Here is a 22,900-nt window from a genome sequence, read left to right on the forward strand (position 1 = left end):
ACCAGTGTTTTACACCAATCATTCAAATAATTTCAGAGATTCATCTTTACCATTATATCAGAGGATATTTTTCAATCTTAATCACTTGTGTGAAAGAACATCCTAACTAATATTTGCTTTAAATATACTGTTATTGATTTGAACTTATATTTCCTCGATTTCCTCTAATGATTTACTTTAAAATAACATTGCCAGATTTATCTTTTCCATTCCAGAAACTACTGCATATATCCCCATATAATCATACTGTAGGAACATTTTCTCTGGACTGAAAGGCCATATTTTATCTGTCATTCCTCATAAATTGATCTTTAAAACCACAGAGCAGCCTCGTGAACTAACTCTTCTACTTGAATATTTGCTATAAACCATATAACATATAACAATTACAGCAGGGAAACAGGCCATCTCAGCCCTTCTAGTCCGTGCTGAACGCTTACTCTCACCTAGTCCCACTGACCTGCACTCAGCCCATAACCCTCCGTTCCTTTCCTGCCCATATACATATCCAATTTTTTTAAAATGACAAAACCTGCCTCTACCACTTCCACTGAAAGCTCGTTCCACACAGCTACCACTCTCTGAGTAAAGAAGTTCCTCCTCGTGTTACCCCTAAACTTTTGCCCCTTAACTCTCAACTCATGTCCTCATGTTTGAATCTCCCCTACTCTCAATGGAAAAAGCCTATCCACATCAACTCTATCCCCCTCATAATTTTAAATACCTCTATTAAGTCCCCCTTCAACCTTCTACGCTCCAAAGAATAAAGACCTAACTTGTTCAACCTTTCTCTGTAACTTAGGTGCTGAAACCCAGATAACATTCTAGTAAATCTTCTCTGTGCTCTCTCTACTTTGTTGACATCTTTCCTATAATTTGGTGACCAGAACTGTACACAATACTTCAAATTTGGCCTCACCAATGCCTTGTACAATTTTAACATTACATCCCAACTCCTATACTCAATGCTCTGATTTATAAAAGCCAGCATACCAAAAGCTTTCTTCACCACCCTATCCACATGAGATTCCACCTTCAGGGAACTATGCACCATTATTCCTACATCATTCTGTTCTACTGCATTCCTGAATGCCCTACCATTTAGCATGTATGTCCTATTTTGATTATTCTTACCAAAATGTAGCACCTCACACGTATTAGCATTAAATTCCATCTGCCATCTTTCAGCCCACTCTTCTAACTGGCCTAAATCTCTTTGCAAGCTTTGAAAACCTACTTCAATATCCACACCACCTATCTGAGTATCATCTACATACTTACTAATCCAATTTACCACCCCATCATCCAAATCATTAGTGTATATAACTATATACACTAGTATATTATACACTAGTATATTAGTGTATATTGGACCCAGTACAGATCGCTGAGGCACACCACTAGTCACCGGCCTCCAACCTGACAAACAGTTATCCACCACTACTCTCTGGCATCTCCTATCCAGCCACTGTTGAATCCATTTCACTATTTCAATATTAATACCAAAACAATTGAACCATCCTAACTAACCTTCCGTGTGGAACCTTGTCAAAGGCCTTACTGTCCATATAGACAACATCCACTGCTTTACCCTCATCAACTTTCCTAGTAACCTCTTTAAAAAATTCAATAAGATTTGTCAAACATGACCTTCCACGCACAAATCCATGTTGACTGTTCCTAATCAGACCCTGTCTATCCAGATAATTATATATACCATCTCTAAGAATACTTTCCATTAATTTACCCACCAGACTAGAGACAAACAAAGTTTTCTGCACGTGGCCCGGTTACAGTTTGGTCAGTACAGTCTGACCATGAAATTCCTGAAATGAACTCACGTCATTGACATGGTTGATTGTTGCTGTGCAGTTGTTTGACATTTTGAATGTAACTCGACTAAAACTCTGGGATCTTTTACAAATTCACCATTGATAATTTCAACATCCTTCATGAAGTGAAAACACAACCAGAATAATTGGCCTGTTAATGAATAGATTCCCATTTTATTTACAAAATGGAAAAGAACTGCAGTGGTGTAAATCCAAAACTGAAAATGTTAAAAATACTCAGCAGCTGTGACAAATAACTATGGACGAAATAGTAAAGGGCTTTTTCACAAGATGAGGTGCCAGTACTAGGAAGTTCCATTTGTTCTTCCATTGGTACTCTGGGGCCTACTGAATGTTTCTAGCATTTATATTTTTGTTGCCTACTTTCTTTATTATTACTTTTAAAGAAAGATGCTCCTGACTCATTTCACTATTTATAACGATAGTTTTTTAGAACTGGCTTTGGTGGATGTGATGGAGCAAGACGGGTACTTTTTTACAAGCTTAAATCTGCTAAACTGCTGGAGACAACATTTAAATCCAAGCGGAAATCTGATGTTCTCCTGATGATTTGAAATTCTGAATTCAGGATATTTGATGCCACGCTAGAATTATCTGCACAAAGAGGAGGATTTTTTTTGTACAAACATTAAAATGTGGGCATGTTTTATGATGACTAGCCTTTTCTCCAGCCTGGCCAGGATTCCCCAACAGTTGACTGTAATTAGTATTCTCACAATGAAGTCTGGATTGTCAGCGGGATAGTAAACATTATCTCATAGCTGGTATTTTTCTGTTCTTGTGTGAATTCTCCTTTTATACAGACCTTGTGTAACTCAGACGTATTGAAAGCTTTTCTTGAATTGGTGCCCCTAGGTGAAGATACAGTCAGGATCATCTTCTGCAAGTCTAGTTTTGTGCTGTCTGTGTCCAAGTCGAGCCATGTAAATTGGCAGAAAATTTCTCAGAGCCTATAAAATTCTGGTGGAAGGAAAACCAGTTAAGCAAAAAGAAAGAAATGTTATAAACTGTAGAAAGTCATCAGAGCAGAAAGGATAGAGACAGAGAAACTGGGAGAACAGAGTGGAATTCCTTCAGGAATTAGAGTGGGAAGAGGAATGACTGACATAGCAATGGGAGTCAGTAGGCCTATAGTTCACCTACCCTGAGGTAGAAAGGTGTAGAGGGTTTAGATATCTGTAGTGAAGAGGTACTTGAGATCAGAAAACTAGAAACTGTCAAAGTAGAGGAGGGTGACTCTGAACTCCCAGTCACTTTTCACTTTAATTCTCTGTTCCCCTGCCATTCTGACTTCGGTTTTCGACCTTGTCCATTGTTTCATCAATATCCAACATACCTCTCATCTACAGTGGTGCTAGAAAGTTTGTTAACCCTGTAGTATTTTCTCTATTTCTGCATAAATATGAACTTAAATGTGATCAGATCTTTATGGATGTCCTTAAACTAGTTAAAGAGAACCCAGTTAAATAAATAGCACAAAAAACATTGTACTTGCTCATTTATTTATTGAGAAAAATGATCCAATATTACATGTATTTGTTGGAAAAAGTATGTGAACCTCTGGGGTAATGCCTCCTACAAAAGCTATTTGGAGTCAGGTGTTCCAATCAATGAGATGAGATTGGTTGTAGAGTTGGGTTGTAGAGGTGCCCTGCCCGATAAGAAAGGCACACAAGGTTACTGACTGAACCCGCTCGTCTCAAGAAAGATCCGTTTATGTGCGCCATGCCTCAATCAAAACAACATAGAGGACCTTAGAAGAAGAATTGCAGAGTTGCATGAAGCTGGAAAAATCTACAAAAGCATTTATAAAGACCTGAGTGCTCAGCAGTCCACAGTAAGAGAAATTGTCTACATATGGAGGAAATTCAGTACTGTTGCTACTCTCCCTCGGAGTAGACGTCCTAGAAAGATCACACCAACAGCACATCGTGCAATGCTGTAGGAGGTGTAAAAGAACAGCAAAAGACCTGCAAAATCTCTAGACCTTGCTGTGGTCTCTGTTCACATGTCCACTATAAGAAAACACTGAACAAGAGTGGTGTTCATGGAAGGGCACCATGGAGGAAAGCACTGCTTTCCAAACAAAACCCTGCTGCATGTCTCAAGTTTGCAAAGGACCTCCTAGATGTTCTACAACACTTCTGGGACAACGATCTGAGGGCAGATGAGACAAAAGTTGAACTTTTTGGCAGAAATGCACATTGCTGTGTTTGGAGGGAAAAGGGCACTGAACACGAACAGCAAAGCCTCATCCCAATTGTGAAACATGGTGGCAGGAGCATCATGGTTTGGGGCTGCTTTGCTGCCTCAAGGCCTGGACAGCTTGCAATCATTGAGGGAACAATGAATTCAAAATTGTATCAAGATGTTTTGCAGGAGAATGTCAGGGTAGCAGTCCATCACTTAAAGCTTAATAGAAGCTGGATAATGCAACAAGACAATGATCCAAAAGACAAGAGTAAATGGTTTAAAAGTAAGAAAATTTGTGTTTTGCAATGGCCGAGTCAAAGTCCTGACCTTAATCCTATAGAAATGTTGTGGAAGGACTTGAGGCAAGCAGTTCATGCAAGGAAGCCCACCAACATCCCAGAGTTGAAGCAGGTTTGTAAGGAGGAATGGCCTAAAATTCCTCCAAGCCAATGTGCTGGACTGATCAACAGTTACCAGAAATGTTTGGTTGAAGTTCTTGCTGCTTAAAGGAGTCACACCAGTTACTGAAAGCAAAGGTTGTCATATTTTTTCCAGCAAATACACATAATATGAGATCATTTTTCTCAATAAGTCAATGAACAAGTATAATGTTTTTGTATTACGTACTTAATTTGGGTTCTCTTTACCTAGTTTTCCGACTTATGTGAAGATCTGATCACATTTTAGGTCATATTTATGCAGAAATAGAGAAAATTCGACAGGGTTCACAAACTTTCTAGCAGCACTGTATTTCAGCCATTTGGACTAAATAATAAGTTTAACAGTTTAGGTAACAACAGTCTCTCTCCTTCCACAAGTGACTATATTTTTTCAAACAATTTTCTTTTTAATCACCAACTGTTCAGTTTTTAAGGCAATTGTTACCTGTAATGTCCAGCATCTTAGGGATGTTCCCTGCATCCTCCCTAGCTCTTCACCACATGCAACTTAAAACACAATTTGTTTCTCACCTTTTCCTACTATGACACAAAATATCAACTTCATTCCTCTTCCCACTGATAAGCCCCATTCAGCACCTGCACTTTTCTGCTCTGATCATTAACAATGGACTGCCAACCAGGAGACATTATCAGTCATGATCAAAGAGTTGTAAATACAAATATTTTGGAATTTTCCGTGTTAAATCCCAACCTCTGAAGTTCCCTCAGTACCCCACCTATTAACCAACCTCCCCTCTTTACTTGATCAAATGAACCAATCTTTGGCTTAGAAACAGAACAAAATCATTCTGCCATTAAACATAACCCTCTGTGATCTCATCCCAACAGATCTTGAAGTATATTTATTCTAGAACTTCTTGCTATTTTGAATAAACTCTGCTCGGGCTTCCAGCTAGGTACAGGTATCAATTATAACAGATGTTTTGATGACAAACTCTGCCATCTTCATCAGGGATGATGCCTGGACATGTCTAGTCCAGTGGTATTTATACCCCCATAGTCTATCCCTCCTGATTGGTTAGTCCTCGTCCAGTCAGGTTTACACTCTCCCACCTTGTTTACAATCAAATTCCAGTTCTTAATTAGAGCGTATATTGGTGAGACGGGACACATGGTGGAAACACGCATCAAGGAGCACAGCAGGTGTATCCATTTGGGTTACCCAGAGAAATCAGCTGTAGCAGTACACTGCATTCGCAGTGGCCACAGGATTGAATTAGATGGCACAAAACTACTGCGCTGTGCCAAAGGATTTTGGAATCATCTGGTGAAGGAAGCCATTGAAATAAAACTACAGGAAAAGAATTTTAACAAAGATGAAGGTCTTACTCTAAGGCAGAACTGGAATTCTATTGTAAACAAGGTGGGAGAGCAGGAAGCCCAAAAGAAGTTCATTTGTCATATATGTCGGGAATGCACTAGATCCTTTTTCTTGCTATTTATCTATCTTTTTCCTAACATATCTATACAGCTATTATAAAATAAGTTAATTATCTGAACCTCAATTGTTCATACTACCTGTCTGTTTCCATTTAAATAAATAGATGATTAAAAGTTTTTTTTTCATCTGTAGCAATGTAGAAAATGTATAAAAAAACTAATTTAAAAAAAGTTTTTTTTCTTGATATCTGATGATGAGGGTGTGAGAGAGAGAAAGGGGAGGGGGAGAGAGAGAGGGGAGGGGAGAGAGGGGGGAGGAGGGGGAGAGAGAGAGAGGGAGACACACACACACAGATTTTAGGTGGTCAACGAATTCAGTGAATGGCTCTCTGAGAACACAATTATCATTCTATGCTTAATTGATTATTTGTGATTTAAACACTGTTTCATTGAGGCTGTAAAAGATTTTCAAGGAATAGATTTGTTTGGAAAAATTCTTGTATGCACATGTTAACACACTGGTTGCCCTTCTGTGCCTGCAGGTAGTCGAGAAGCAGCATTCACTTACGCCATCACCGCGGCTGGCGTGGCTCATGCAGTGACTGCTGCCTGCAGTCAAGGGAACCTGAGCAACTGTGGCTGTGACCGGGAGAAACAGGGCTACTACAACCAGGAAGAGGGCTGGAAATGGGGAGGCTGCTCTGCAGACATCAAATATGGAATCGAATTCTCAAGGAAATTTGTGGATGCAAGAGAGATTAAAAAAAATGCCAGAAGGTTGATGAATCTGCATAACAATGAGGCGGGGAGAAAGGTAACTATACATCAAGAACAGAAGGGGGGGCCTTCAATGTTAATCTGTGTGATGAACATAAATAAACTATTGTGTGTGTGTGTGTATTTTGTACTTGTCATTGGGTTTGCAAGGTAATTGATTTCTTCTCTTTTCAGTGTTTATCTTAAGCACTCTAATTTCTTATGGGATAAATAAATTTCAAAGCCCTTTTAACCTTGTGTAACAACTTTAAACCCGATATCACAGTCATCTTTAAACTTTGCTTTGGTGAAGCAGCTGAACTTCATTCACATCTATAGAAATGTTGGGGTCAGAATGACACTTGAGAACTTCAGGACACAAGAGACAACAGGTGCTGAACATCACGGCATAATACAGGCCCCTCGGTCCAAGAAGTAGCATTGACCTTTCAGCTTACTCCAAGATCAATCTAACCCTTCCCTCCCACTTAGCCCTCCATTTTTCCTTCATCCAAATGCCTATCTAAGAGTCTCTTAAATGTCCCTAATCTATCTGCCTCTATCAGCACCCCTGGCAGGGTGTTCCATGCACACACCATTCTCTGTGTAAATGGTATATGGAGGAATTTAAGGTGGGGGGTTATATGGGAGGCAGGGTTTTAGAGTCAGCACAACTTTGCGGGCTGAAGGGCCTGTACTGTGCTGTACTATTCTATGTTCTAAAAATTTTACCTCTGACATCCCTCCTATACTGTTCTCCAAATCACCTTAAAAGTAATTAGCCACTTCTGCCCTGGGAAAATATCATGCGCTGTCCACTTGATCTATGCCCCTTATCATCTTGTACACTGCTATCCTATCAAGTCACCTCTCATGCTCCTTCACTCCAGAGAGAAAAGCCTGTGCTTGCTCACCTTATTCTCATAAGACATACTCTCCAATCCAGGTAGCATCCTGGTGAATCTCCTCTGTACCGTCTCTAAAACATCCACATCCTTCCTATACTGGGGTGACCAGACTGAACACTATATTCCAAATGGACACCTCCTTCTGTCCTTTTACCTCTTGACCTTTTTGTTTCCATCTGCCAACATGACATTAACTATCTTATCTTCTCCACTCCAACCACGCCCCCTCTGAATTTGTAGCTCACCACGCACTGCACCAATCCCAAACTCACCATCAAACCCACTGGCATGGGTGGTGTCTGTGTCTTGATGTACTGACCTTTTCCTTGCAGAGACAAGGATATCCCTCTCCACAGCTCCTGTACTGTGAGCTCTGCCTCCAGGTTAAGGGTCTTGACCTGAAGCATTGACTGTCCATGTTCCTGCACAGACACTGCCTGACCTGCTAAGTTCCTCCAGCTTCTTGTTTTTGCTGTATTTAAGAACACCTGGACGAGTTTTGCTTAGTTTATATCATGTGTACAGTATTGTACAAACTCATTCTCCACTCCATGTTGATAAATACAGTACTGTGCAAAAGTCTTAGGCACCCTAGCTATATATATATATATATATATGTGTGTGTGTGTCTAAGACTTTTGTACAGTACTGTATTTATCAACATGGAGCAGAGAGTGAGTTTGTAAATCTGGCGGAAGCAAAGGATATTTGGAATGGCGTGGGTGGGTTGCTGCGGGAGGAGTATCAGGTGCTGGGGGTGGGGAGGTTGGGGCTGGTGCAGACAGACACACCCAGCTATGAGACACCAGGAAATGTCATTTGATTCTCAAACAATTGGTTTATTGATCATTACAGAATGTCTCTCTAGTGCTTCCTGTTCGCTCCCCTCTCACCCTTTTCCCAATCACGACTCCCTACACCATTCCCACCCATATCAGAATCAGGTTTATCATCACTCTGAAGTGTCATGAGGTTTGTTTTTTTTTTGCAGCATCATTACAGTGCAAGACATAAAATTACTACAATACTGTGCAAGAGTCTTAGGTACCCTAGCAGTGGATACTGTACGTGCCCAAGACTTTTGCACAGTACTTGAGAAATATGAGTTTGAATCTATGTTGGATTTGACCACTTGCCTGACAATGGCAGATATAAAATATTAAAAAGTTAAATATTTCAAGATGAGGAACACAGAACACCTGGAGCCAATTCAATTTATGCAACTTATGTACAATTCAGAAGGGAACAGTCAACTCCCAACACATCTAAGTAAGTTACTGTATTTTCCACTGAAAGGAAACAGCAGAACTAAGAATTTTTTATTTTTGAAGAGACATCAACCATTGGGGGTGAAGAGATCACAAATTGAGTAAATACTGGAGAGATTGCAGGTCTGGCAGAATCTGTGGAGAGAGAAATAGTTAAATTTTCAGGTTGATTATTTTTCATAAGTTCAATTTCACTCCATAGGCGTCTTCTGATATCCTACATATATCCTGCATTTTATGCTTTAATTTCAGATTTCCAGTATCTACAGTATTTTGATTTTTAATTTCTCAAGTTACAAAGCTGATGGTTGCAGATTGTCAGAAATAAAACGAGATTGGCAGTTTTATGGGGCGCTGCCTGCTGAGCTCATTATAAAAGGTCACATGATGTTTAACTAGCAGAACTCTTCCCATTGTGGAGCAAATATTTGTCCCTCAACCTTCACCAGCAGCACATAATCGCCTGGAAATTTAATTATGCAGTTGTCATTTGACAGACTTGCTTGTGACATGCGGGCAAGCTGCCTAAGCTGAATTCATTTTGATGCTCATGCCTGTTCACCATATAGTTGTGGTAGCAGGATTTTAAACCTGTGAACTCAAAAGATTAAAAGCTGAATCTCCAATAACGCATTGATATATGACTATATCATATCTTTTAAAAACATATCAAAGCATGGTAAAGTAATTCTGAGGACTCCTCACTGACACATGGAAACCTTGAGAGAACTCGATCACAGTGGATCAGCTGCCCAGGGTAGGGACTGAGTTTGAACCCACACTCCTCTGAACACGGAGGCGTGAATGAACCAAGCTGACATTCAGGTTTCAGCCTAGCTTCAACAGTTATCAGCAATATAACTAGAGCTTTCTGTCTGTGCAGAGTGTGTGGTGCAGACATAGATTAGGCCCTGGTTAATGCCTGTAGAGAGGGGCAAATCTCACTGTTGTGTGTGTGAGGGAAATAAAAATGGAAAAACCACAGTGGGGTGCAGAAGAAAGAGGAATATGTAAATCATACACAAATCAGAAGAGACTCGTGCAAAAACAGAACTTCAGTAGAAGGGGTGCTGGTCCGAAAATACTTCACACAAAGTTGCAAGAACAGACAGAAGCCTACAGACCTGTCGCTGCCTGGCAGCCTGTACTGTGGCTGTGGCTATGCTCACCAATAGCCACAGAAGTAGAGATTGGGATGAGTTTAGTACCATTGAAAAGAATTTGGCTTGTACAATTTTGGTTTGGCTGATCATGCTGTTGTCAGCTGGTTGGTGAGTATGTATTAAGGGTCATTTTATAAAGTTAATTCTGGCCTGAATGCAATACATGTCAGAGCAAGGAGCCAAACCATTTAACCTTTCAAAATCAAACTTTCCAAATATCAATACTGGTTACAGGAGAAATGTTCTGTGACATAATTTTATAATTACAGTTGACTGAAGCACAGATGTTTGTTTAAACTTTGCCATGTCAGCAAAGTGTACTCAAGTATGAATAATCCCACTTAGTACTTACAGTGCTAAATATAGAGCTTTTACACACCCATTACAGAGTGGTCATGTATAATTTTACAGTGGGTACACAACCATTGTATTTATTTGGGGTGGGATTCATTCTGTTTGGATGGTCTTGCATTAAGGGCAGCCTCAGAGTTATAAAGTGATAGAAAGAGAAAAATACAGGAAGGAGGAGGATTCATTGCAGGCTGCTTGCTGTACAACTGATTGGTATCATAATGAGCTTCTTATTCAAGTGATAGGATGCCCGTTTGGCTAGGCAGGGGTTCTTCGTTCCTGGCAAAGAAACAAGTGGGTTGAAGAACTGATTGTTACATGGAATTATATGAACAGAGAGAGCAGGAGTAAAACGTTCACATTCCTCAAGATGCATCTTGCATTCCATACAGTCAACAGAAAAAAAAACCCTCACATTCCTCTGCATCTTACATTCCATACCAACAACAGAAGAAAAGGAATAGAAAGTTACATTTTGACTATCAGCAGAATGGTATTAAAGGCCCATTTTAGGGCATGGGACAAAGGAGGCTGCTCTGATTAAAACATTTAACTCCATACATTAGTCAGTTTACTAGCCCTTATTGTGATCTCAATGTGCATTTATGAAATCCTTAACAAAATTCTTGTTGACTGTAAAGTATGTCAAACGTACAGTACCTGTATTTTGAAGGATTAGTGTCAGCATCACACAATTCATCAGATGAAGATTTAGAGAGCTTGTTTATTTTATATTTGGATGCTCAAGCATGTTCACCATATAGTTCTGGTAGCAGGAGCTTAAAACCATTAATTCAAAGATTAAAAGCTGAATCTCAAATAACACATTGATATATGACTGTAACATATCTTTTGGAAACATATCAAAACATGTAAATTAATTTTGAAGACACCTCACTAACATATGGGTAAATTTGAATTGATTCTGGAACAGCTTCTACCTCTCTACCATCCATTTTCTAAATGGACATTGAACACATGAACATTACCTCAATCCTTTTTTATTTCTGTTATTTTTTGCACTACTTATTTTAACTTAACTATTTATAGACATGTATATATATATACTTAATGTAACTCAGTTTTTTCCTCTATATTTATTTATCATGTATTTCATTGTACTGCTGCCATAAAGTTAACACATTTCATGGTGGATGCTGGTGATGTTAAACTGGATTCTGATTCTGAAGTTGGCAAAACCTCAGTTTACTTCCCATGGGCAGGATCTCCTATTCAGTTTCTTCAAAGATCCTTGGCACTGTTGAGGGATCGATGGATGTAATTTAGCAACAGGTGTACCAGCACTGTTTCCCCAGAATGTAAATCTAGTCAAATCTAGTGCACAAGTACCACAACATAAAGAGCTGAAGACTTCCAAGGACATTTGAAATGACTTTTTTTCCCCAAAGTACATGAATCACTTTTATATTCACTGTATACTTTACCAGATCCTATGAGCATGTAAAGAGTAGAGCAAAGCAGAATGGGGTTGGAGAGAGGGATAAAAATAAAGCACAACATTGCTGTGTCATGTCAAAGGAATTGAGAACAAGTAGCAAAAAAATTATGTACTACTCAACTAGTGCCGTGATTGGAATTGGCATTAGAATTAATATGGCTTCAACATACAACTAGCTGATAATAAATAATAATGGAAGATTCAGAATTGTCAGAATCTGAAATAAAAGGACAGTTTAACAATGTGGCTTCAGGGTCCAAAGTAAAACTGTTCAGATATTCTTCTTTTACCTTTTTTGGAAAGACATATAGAACGCTTTGTTGGAATAAACTAAGTTTATAAAACAGTGTTTACAAAAAAATTAAACCTAATTGTAAGACATAAGACCATATAACATAGGAGCAGAATCAAGCCATACTGCCAATAGAGTCTGCTCTGCCATTCAACTGCGGCTGATTTATTATCCCTTTCAATCCCATTCTATTGTCATCCATGTAACCTTTAATGCCTTAATGGGTTAGCCTCCACAGCCTTCTGTGACAGTGAATTCCACAGATTCACTACCCTCTGGCTAAAGGTATCATCTTTGTTCTGAATGGACATCCTACTATTCTGAGGCTGTGTCTTCTGGTTCTAGATTCCCCCACCATAGAAAAAAAGCATCCTCTCCTCGTCCACTCTATCCAGGCCTTTCAATAGGTTTCAATGAGATCCTCCCTCATTTTTCTAAACTCCAGTGAGTTCAGGCCCAGAGCCATCAAGTGCTTCTCATATGTAAACCCTTTCATTCCTGGAATCATTCTCTTGAACCTCCTCTGGACCCTCTCTGGTGCCAGCACATCTCATCTTGGATAAGGGATCACAATAGTCTAACTGTGTCTGATTAATGCCTCATAAAGCCCCAGCACTACATCCTTGCTCTAATATTCTAGCTTGATGCTCAACCCAGTATGGGTGGAACTTGTGCAAGGAGCCAGTAGGATTTGAACCTGGGATGTCTCACCCTGAAGTTCAGGTGGAGATGCCACTACACCACCAGCACATACATCTATGCTAGTATCTAACTGGGTTCTATGCTAGTTAAGCAGCCTCATATGCGGTACCTTGTCAAAGGCCTTCTGAAAATCAAAGTAAGCAACATCCATTGACTCTCCTTTGTCTATCCTGTCTGTTATTTCTTCAAACAATTGCAACTGATTTTTCAGGCAAGATTTTCCCATGCTGACTTTGGCCAATTTTGTTATGTGCCTCCAAATATCCTAATACCTTTATCCTTAATAATGGACTCCAACATCTTCCCAACCACTGAAGTCAGGCTAACAGGTCTATAATTTCCATTCTTCTGCCTCCCTCCCTTCTTAAAGAATGGAGTGACATTAGCAATTTTCCAATCTTCCAAAACCATTCTAGACTCCAGTGATTCTTGAAAGATCATTACTAATGCCTCCACAATCTCTTCAGCTACCTCTATCAGACCCTGGGGTGGAGTCTATGTGGTCCAGGTGACTTGTCTATCTTCAGACCTTTCAGTTTCCCAGGCACCTTCTTCTTAGTAATAGCAACTACATTCACTTCTAATCCTGACGCTCTCAAATTTCTGGCATAGTGCTAGTGATTTTCACAGTGAAGACTGGCCATAAATACTTCATAAGTTCCTCCGACATTTCTTTGTCCCCCATTACTACCTCTCCAGCTTCATTTTCCAGTTGTCCGATAACCACTCTTGTCTCTCTTCTACTCCTTATAGATCTAAGAAAAACATTCGGTATCCTCTTTTGTTGTATCAGCTAGATTTCCTTCATACTTCATCTTTTTCTCTCCTTATCCCTTTTTTTTTGCTGCTTTCTGTTGGTTTTTAAAAACTTCCCACTAATTTTTGCTATATTATATGCCCTATCGACACACACAGATTAAATGGAAATGAATAAACAGTCAGCACTTCAGGCTCAGAACCTTTGTCATTTCCATAGATGCTGTCTGACCTGCTGATTTCCTCCAGCATTTTGTATGCGTTGCTGTGGATCTACAGCATCCATAAAGTCTCTTGTATTTATTGTCTGCCCTCTCTTTTCATTTTATGCTCTTTTGACTTCCCTTGTCAGCCACAGTTGCCTCATCCTTCCTTTAGAATAGTTCTTAATTGTGATGTATCTACCTTTCACCTTCCAAATTGCCCACAGAAACTCCAGCCATTCCTGTTCTGCCGTCATCCCTGCTAGTACAACCTTCCAATCAACTTTGGCCAGCTCTTCTCCCATGCTTCTAAGATTCCCTTTATTCCACTGTAAAACTGATACATCTGTCTTTATCTTCTCTCAAATTGCAGGGTGAATTCTATCGTATTATGATCACGATCTCCTAAGGGTTCCTTTACCTTAAGCTTACTAATCAAATCTGGTTTATTACACAACACTCAATCCAGAATTGCCTTTCCCCTAGTGGGCCCAATCATAAGCTGCTCTAAAAACCATCTTGTGGGTATTCTACAAATTCCTTCTCTTGGCATCCACTCAATTTTCACAATCTACCTGCATAATCAAATCCCTATTACTGATTCCGATACTATCATAACATTGCCCTTTTTACATGCCTTTTCTACCTCCCATTGTAATTTGCATCCCACATCTTGTCTACTGTTTGGAGGCCTGTATATAACTCCCATTGGGATTTGTTTTTTTTTACCCTTGCAGTTTCTCAAGGATTCTACATCTTCTGATCTTATGTCACCTCTTTCAAAGGATTTCATTATAGTTTTTTACCAACAGAGCTCCCCATCCCATTTGCCTGCTTGCCTGTCCATTTGATACAATGTGTATCCTTCAATGTTCAGCACCCAACTATGATTTTCTTTCAGCCCCGACGAAGTAATGCTCACAAGGTCATACCTGCCAATCTCTAACAGAGCTACAAGATCACCTACCTTATTCTGTATTCTGTGTGCATTGAAATACACAATTCAATTTTGCCCCTATGTTACACCTAAATTTACCCCACACTGACTGTAATTTTACCCTATCATCTGCCTGTCCTTCCTCACAGTCTCACTACATACTGCATCCACTTGCATACTGGACTATAGACTCTATTTTTCAGTCTTATAACTTTTATATTCTGTGTTTTTTCACCTGATCGTCTTGTTTTTTTTGTGGGGGGAGGGGATTTGGAGGTTGTTGTGCCTGATCCCTTTTGTTCTTTTTTTTGTGCAGGAAGATGGATTTGGGGGTCGATGTGCCGGATCTGTTTTGTTTGTTATTTTTGTGTGGGAGGGGGGATTTGGGGGTTGATGTGCCTGTTCTATTTTTATTCATGTTTGGGGGGGCGGTGTCGGTGATGAAGCTGCCTTTCTTTTCTTTCTTAGTTTCATACCTACCAGGAGAAATGAAGAACATTAGAGTTGTATACTTTGATAATAAATTAATCTTTGAACTGCCCCATCCTCAGCTCTATCAGTCTGCTTCCCACACCCCTGGCTTAAACACTTCAACACTTCAACAGCTGTAGCAAACCTTCCTCTATGGATATTAGTCCTGCTTGGGTTGAGGTGAGGTCTAACCCATCCTTTTTCTACAGGTCAGATCTTCTCCAGAAGAGATCCCAATGATCTAGAAATCTGAAACCCTGCCTCCGCCCCAATTCCTCAGCCACACATTCATCTGCTAAATCATCCTATTCTTACCCCGACAGGCGTGTGGAAAGGCAGCAGTCTAGAGATTACCACCCTCAGCTTTCTCCCTGTATTCTGTCTTCAGGACCTCTTCCCTTTCCCTACCTATGTCATTGATACCAATGTGTACTACAACCTCTGGCTGCTCACACTACCCCTTTAGAATGCTGTGGATCTGATCCGAGACATTCCTGACCCTGGCACCTGGGAGACAAAATACCATGCAGGTGTCTTTTTCACGTTCACTAAATCTTCTGTCTGCTCCCATAACAATGGAATCACCTGTCAATACTGCAGTCTTCTTCTCCCTCCTTCCCTTCTGAGCCACAGAGACAGATACAGTACCAGAAACCCAGTTGTTGCGAGCTTCTCCCTGGCAGGTTGCTCCCACCCCACCAATGGTATCCAAAGCAGTATACTTATTATTGAGGGGAATGGCCATACTCTACACTGGCTGCCCATTCCCTTTCCCTCTCCTGACAGTTGCCCAGGTATCTGCTTCCTGCAACTTTAGGATGACTATCTCTTGGTAGCTTCTGTCTACCACCTCTTCATCAAGCTGCAGCCCCCTGGTTCCTTGACATGTTCTCTGAAGGACCTGTACTTCATGCAGATGTAGTTCTCAAGGGGACTGGAGGTCTCCCAGAGTTCCCACATCTCACACAAAGAACATACCACTAACCCTGGACCCATTCTCAGCACACTAACTAAAAGACAAAGAGGGGGGAAAAAAAACTTAATAGAAACTTACTTAGAGCCTCCGCCAGTCCTCACCCAAGCTTATTGAACTAAAGCTCTCCACTCCTACACTGACTGACTCCAACACTAGCCACTCCAACAGTGTCCACTCTGCTTACACATCCCTGCTTTTTATTGGCTGAAATAAAACTCACTCCCAACAAAACTCACTTTTCAAATTGCTCCTACCTTGCAATACTGTCTTCCTCTTAATTGCTACTTCAAGTTATGACTCACTCCCAAGTCCCCACTTATTGTTCTCACTTATTTTGACAGATGTGTCACTTTTCTATAACATTAAAAGCACACAATATGATACAGGTGTTTCCTCTTCAGTGAAGAATAGTTACCCATTTGCAATCCCTCCAAATTAGCTTCAATCTGAAAGAGCCCAAAACTAAAGTTATGTCTTTGAAAAGGGATAAAATGCAATGAATTCATCCCTAATAGTTGTTATTCTTTGACTAATAGATTCTGGAAGAAAGAATGAAGTTGGAATGCAAGTGTCATGGTGTCTCTGGCTCATGTACAACCAAGACATGTTGGACAACTCTTCCTAAATTCCGAGAAATCGGATATGTCTTGAAAGAAAAGTACGGTGAGGCTGTTCATGTCGAAGCAGTAAGGGCCAGCAGGTTACGCCAGCCCACCTTTCTTAAAATCAAGAAGCCCAGGACCTATCGAAAGCCAATGGACACAGATCTAGTTTATATAGAGCGATCACCAAACTACTGTGAGGAGGACAGTACAACAGGGAGCGTGGGCACCCAGGGACGGTTATGTAATCGCACCTCCCATCACGCGGATGGCTGTGACCTGATGTGCTGCGGCCGAGGTTACAACACCCACCAGTATACCAAAGTGTGGCAATGCAACTGCAAGTTCCATTGGTGCTGCTTCGTCAAGTGCAACACGTGCAGCGAGAGGACTGAAGTCTTCACCTGTAAGTGAGACAGCTACCCCAACAGGAAAACAGACACTCTAAAACTCGGGGTGGAGGATCACAACAAAAGCAAAATGAGAAGGCAGAAACAAGGAGCCAACTAAAAAAAAATGGAGTGGCATTGAAAATCAACTCACTGTAGCATCAATTTGCACATCTACTTCCAAAAACCCACTCTTTGCTTGAAACACGTTGCAAGTCACTTGGCTACGTTTCTATAATAAAACAAGAGTTGGTTGCAATTTGATATACCTGGTGCCAATGCAAGTCCATTCTTATGGGCAGTATTATTATTGAATTTGGTGTGGCAAGTCGTGAGTGAACCAGCTACAACTCCCAGAATGCCATGCGCTTGACTATATCACCTCACTTTCACAATCTCCACAAGAAACTCTACTCAGTCATAGCACTATCCTCCCACTGTGAGAAAACATCAACAATATTTCTCCACACACGAAACAAGAACAGCCTGAGGTACAAAGTGGGCACTAAAGGAATCATCATGTTCAGTGCTTTTAAGGACTGGAAATGACTTCGCTGTATCACCCCAGATGTGATGGCAGAGATCCAGAGTAGAGGAGGAGGATGGGAAGACCCATCTGTTATGCTGTTTGAAACTGACTAAATGCGTATCTTGTCCAGTCTCACTGGAACTATTTGGATAGTTAAAAAAAAAGTTTATTTATGTTCTAGAATGAACAAATCTAAGCACTAACAGGTAGTAATATTGTAATTTTTTAAAAATGTAAACCTGTTAGATTCGTTCCTCACTTACAATGCATTAATTTGGATATTTCTCCAAATGTTTCTCAGACACTAATCTGCTTATACATTGATAGTTTAAAAGAAAGTGTGACTAGAATGATACAGAGGGATACATAAACAGTTTAAATTCTAAAATTTACATCAAGCTATTCATTGTTTTGAATACTCTTTAAAAATATTAATTTATTTTGAAAGGAAGTTCCTGAATGCTGGGACAAAGGGACATAAAATGCTACAGGTATGGCTGACAATAAATATTAATAAAAAAGTAATGTGTTTATGGTTAAGGAAATGTTATGACCCAGAACAATACATTGGTACTTAATTTGATTTGTATTTCTTCTCCAGTTGTCTTGTGTCATCTTGCATTTGCAGAATGGGGCATACTAGAAATGGTGATTTTGACTGAAATTGTGCCCTGTTGGATTTTGCAATATAATATTATATTTTACTAAATATCAGTAATACAATTTGGTTGGTCTATATGTAGCTTTGTATACTTGTGCATTAAGTTAAATGTTATGCTTTGAGACTTCCAGTAGCTGTTTTCTTTTTATATCTGCAGTGAAAGATGTGTCACTTTCTGTACCTGTCAACTAGATCCATCACTGGGGCAAACAGTTCTGCATATCTTTTCAAAATATATATTATATGGAGAATTTTTAATTTTGATGAGATACATTTCCTTCCCTCTGTCAAGGTAATTGTCGGAGTTTCTTCTACGGCCTTGCCTCTGCTCAGGCTGGAAGGTGGGCTTCCGGGTCTGCCCAGGGGAAGGCTTGCACCATGGAGGCAGTAGGATAGAACCCATTGGTTTGTCCACCCAAGTACAAGGAGCAATGAAAATGTCACAACTCTGGCTGAGAAACTGTTCAAAGGAGTTTGGATGTCAGATTAAAGCTGTTAATTGAACACATTCCTCTGGGAAATCAACCACCCTGCAGCAATGCTCCCTTCTACACATAATAGAAGGCCTGAAGAATGAAAATTAGATGACGCACAACTGTCATCATGAAAGATTTGCCAACAGTTCCTCCCCTTAATGTTTCCATATTGGAATAATTTCATGAAAACCAAGTGTTAGGATTGGGCAACCTTGATTTTCAAAATAACTGTCCTCCATTTACACTATTTCCTCTATTTTGAAACTTTCTTTCATACTGCAGTTTGTAACCTGTTCCTGACTTCAGTAGCAGAACAATTCACTTCAGTGTCATCCAATGCCAGATAAAAAGACAGCTTCTACCATGATTTTGCCATGAGCCCATACAAGTGGGGTACACAGCTGGTGCTACCTTTCAGTCAGGTGATCGAAACATCAACATAACAGACCCTTTAATCTGTGCCTTCCATTGTGATTTTAGCACATTGTCCTCCTTGCTTATTTGCCATCACCAACAACAGTCTGATGGCCATAACTGAAATCCACCCAGTCCTGTGTGATCCACTCAATCTTTGTGCAATTAGTGCCTGTGTATTGACTATTTGGAAGTGTTGTCAACATCCAAACAGTCCTATCGCAGCATACCCCATGATCAATGGAAGAAAAAGATTGGAATACACAGTTCAGTTGGCTGGAGTAATGCTGATTCAAAATGATTGAACAACTTTGCATCCACACATAAGCACTTCCTTTACAATATTATCCTATACCACTCCTTTTAATAATGAAAGCTTTACTTCTCTGCTTCTTGTCAATTATTGACAATTATTGCCAGTACAACATTCAAATCAAAACAGACACAGCTAACACACCCATCCTTAGATACACAGCCTAAAGCATTAAATCAGGCTGAAGCTCAGACTCAGACAAAATGAGAATAAGTGACATATTTCATATTTGTTAAATGTATTGGTTAAGTTCAGAAAGTTGAAACAAACTATGTTTGAACAGAACATGAAAAAAGAGATAGATATCAGTTTAACTGAAGATTAATCTTTAACATAAATCCATATCTAGCTCACTCCTCTGCATACTATGCAATTATTATGAATTTCTAAATACTTGGCCAATGTGTACTCATTCTCCTCTTCAGAGACTTCCCTTGAGTTTATCCTGATTCAGCCAATGGAGAGGAGGTTGACTTAGACAGAGAAACCTCCAAGGTTTGAACTGTTCTGACTCAAATACTTTTCAGGGTGTTACGTACCCCGTAACTGGGTGTCAGACCAGCAGAGAAAGAAGAATCCGTTGGAGTCTGGTGGTACCAAAACTAAAGGTGTTTATTAGTAAACTACACAATACAATATCAAAAATACAAATATACATATAAAACAAGTTAGCAGTAATAAACCTAAAAGTGTAGGAATAATAATAAGCAATAATAAACAAGCTATATCGATGTCTAGGGGTAAATGAATTGTCATAGGAAAGTATAGAGTTCAGTTCATAAATACTGAGGTGATTATGATTGTCATGTTGAAATTGTTGGGGAGAGAGAGAGAGAGAGAGAGCGAGATCTAACAGCAACAGCTGCGGCAGGCAAACCTTTTGTGACTTTCTTTATCCGTCGTACCGTTCTGGCCATTCAATTATGACCCCTCTGTTCTTCAGCTAGACCATTCTTCTGTGGTGGACTCGTCACTGGCATGAGTGGACACACACACACACACACACAAGTCCCCACCGGCCCTGCTGTAACACTGAGCTTTACTGCCCAATCTCCTGATTCGGTCTCCGAAGCCCCCACCTTTCTGTGGGTTCCCAACACTCAATCAGTGCCCACTAGTGTGTCTGAAGGGTGTCTCTCCAGACCTGTCTTTTTATCCCCACTCACGGGGTCTCAGCTATCCATCAACTCTGAATGACCGTGTCCATCAAATCAGGCCACTCCTGCTATCTCCTGAGGAATGTTAACAAACAGTCCTTGTAGTGGAAGGTAAATAATCCAGGAAGAGTCATAATACAGTAAATCAACAGTCTCTCTCCCCCTCTTATCTGTAGCAGATGTTCTTGTCTGGGCTTTATCTCTCTCTCATGAACAGCATAGCAACAGTAATAGTTCGTGGTTCTCAGGGGAGAGGGAATGGTTAACTCTGCACCCCATTTCCATCAGGTCTGTCCATCACTCATAACAAGGGGATGAGCAAGAAGAATCAATAACACTTCAATATTAATGTCCAGAATATATCCAATAACCATTTACATACAAAATACATTTCAATCGCTAGATTACATATATTTTAACAAGGAAGAAAGAACAAAAGCAACAAATCTCTCTATTTACATCCAAAAAGACCTCAAATGACCCATAACACTAGTGGTGCACTTACAATAGGAGAGGGATGTCCATGTAATATTGTACCTAACTGTTAATTGGGATTGTCAGACTCTGTGTCAGAATACCAATGTGATTACTCACCATGATTTCAACATAATCTTGAAATTTATTTTAATTTCCCTTACTGCATCCTTTCAGTTGACAATCACTATTACTTTAATATAATTTGAAAAAGGAAAGATAATCCTACTTGTATTTTAGGAACATTTAGTAGATCCTTACTGACCACATTGGTGTTGTTTGCACATCCTCTTGCATCCATTCTCCGGCAAAAAAAAACCCAAAGCATAAGATACTGGTGGAATTACAAGTACTTTTATGGAATATCGGTCAATTGTTTGAAGGTCTCAAGCTGCGGTCCTTATGACAACAGATACCCTTTTGAAACAGATGCTGCAAAGACACTGAAATATGTTGGGTTCAGGACAAAACACAGCATAATGGCATGAACATCGATTTCTGGTCATTCCCCTCCCCCCTTCCTTTTTCTTCTATTCCCCACTCCAGCCTTTCACCTCTTCTTCTCACCTCCTGTCACCTCTCCCTGGAGCCCTTCATCCTTCCCATTCTTCTAAGATCCACTCTCCTCTCCTAGCAGATTCCTTATTTTCCAGTCATCTGCCTTTTCCAACTAACACCTCCCAGGTTCTCATTTCATTTCACCCCCCCCCCCCAACCCTACAATCTACCTGGCTTCACCTACCACTTTCTAGCTTGTCCTCAGTCTCCTCCGCCCACCTTTTTATTCTGGAATCATCTCCACCCACCTCCCGTCCTTTCCAGTCTTGATGCAGGGTCTCGGCCCAAAACGTTGACTGCTTATTCGTTTCCATAGATGCTGCCTAATCTGCTGAGCTCCTTCGGCACTTTGTGTGTATAACTCTTCTTGGCTGGTTTTAAATATTTGAACAAATTAGCAACATTATACTCTAGTTTTATATGATAGTCTCTGTTGGTGAGAGTACTGTTGAACTCTCAGTTCATACAAACTTCTACAAGGGCGCTTACTTACAGAAACCTACATTTTTCCAGTAAAAATTATTGGAACAACATCTTGCAGCTTTTTAACGTTCTAACAGTTAGGAACCAAACTGAAGAAAAGTAGAAAATGTACCATGGAAATCCAACACACAGTTAACCCACACTCATTTGACCTGGTGCAGGATTCAAAAAAACACATGCTGCATCTCATTATGGTGACCAGTCGGTGTTAACTACATAGCTTCCTGTCTCAGTTAACCTCCACTGCGCCCAATTCTGTGAGTTAACATCCATTGAGGCAAGCTCATGCTAACTAAAACCAGCCTCCATCGCTTAAACGGATGGGACTTCAGGGCTGGGAGGGTGGTGGGGGAATCACACTACATCTTTCAGGCGCTTTGACAAAGATCTATCTAGTCATAGATAAGAGTGGACACCATGATTTTTTCCTAACATGACCAGAGCCATGGGCAGCCTCTTATTGAAGAAAGGGCACTCCAAACTGAAACCCTTAGAGTAAAATGCAAAACTCATCTAACCAGTTTAAATTTTTTCTGGTAACATTGTGATAAGGTTCCTTTTGGATATCTTGAAGAAAAGATGCACTTCTATTAATGACTGGCAGGTTTAACTTTACACATTTATTTTTAATGATGTTATAGTTCAGTACCACATATAGACCAACCAAGGGAGACTCAAGTGTTCTGCTATCCCAGAGCAGATTGTTTAACCAGCA

At 40.1% G+C, this 22,900-nt stretch overlaps 1 protein-coding gene across 4 annotated transcripts in view; it reads left to right on the forward strand.

The window, feature by feature from the left end:
* The window catches only part of wnt7bb (wingless-type MMTV integration site family, member 7Bb), a 166,828-nt gene that overhangs the window by 141,897 nt on the left and 2,031 nt on the right, over positions 1-22,900 (forward strand). For 2 of the 4 annotated variants that reach the window (XM_059978013.1, XM_059978012.1), the window contains exons 3-4: positions 6,430-6,701; positions 16,666-18,432. In XM_059978013.1, coding sequence (XP_059833996.1) covers positions 6,430-6,701; positions 16,666-17,145 — 752 coding nt within the window. In that variant the 3' untranslated portion in view covers positions 17,146-18,432. Of the gene's footprint in view, positions 1-6,429; positions 6,702-16,665; positions 18,433-22,900 lie in introns of those variants that run through there. The other 2 variants (XR_009513671.1, XR_009513670.1) reach the window with 2 other exon arrangements.

Source organism: Hypanus sabinus, chromosome 8, assembly GCF_030144855.1.
Source record: "Hypanus sabinus isolate sHypSab1 chromosome 8, sHypSab1.hap1, whole genome shotgun sequence".
Lineage (NCBI taxonomy): Eukaryota > Metazoa > Chordata > Chondrichthyes > Myliobatiformes > Dasyatidae > Hypanus > Hypanus sabinus.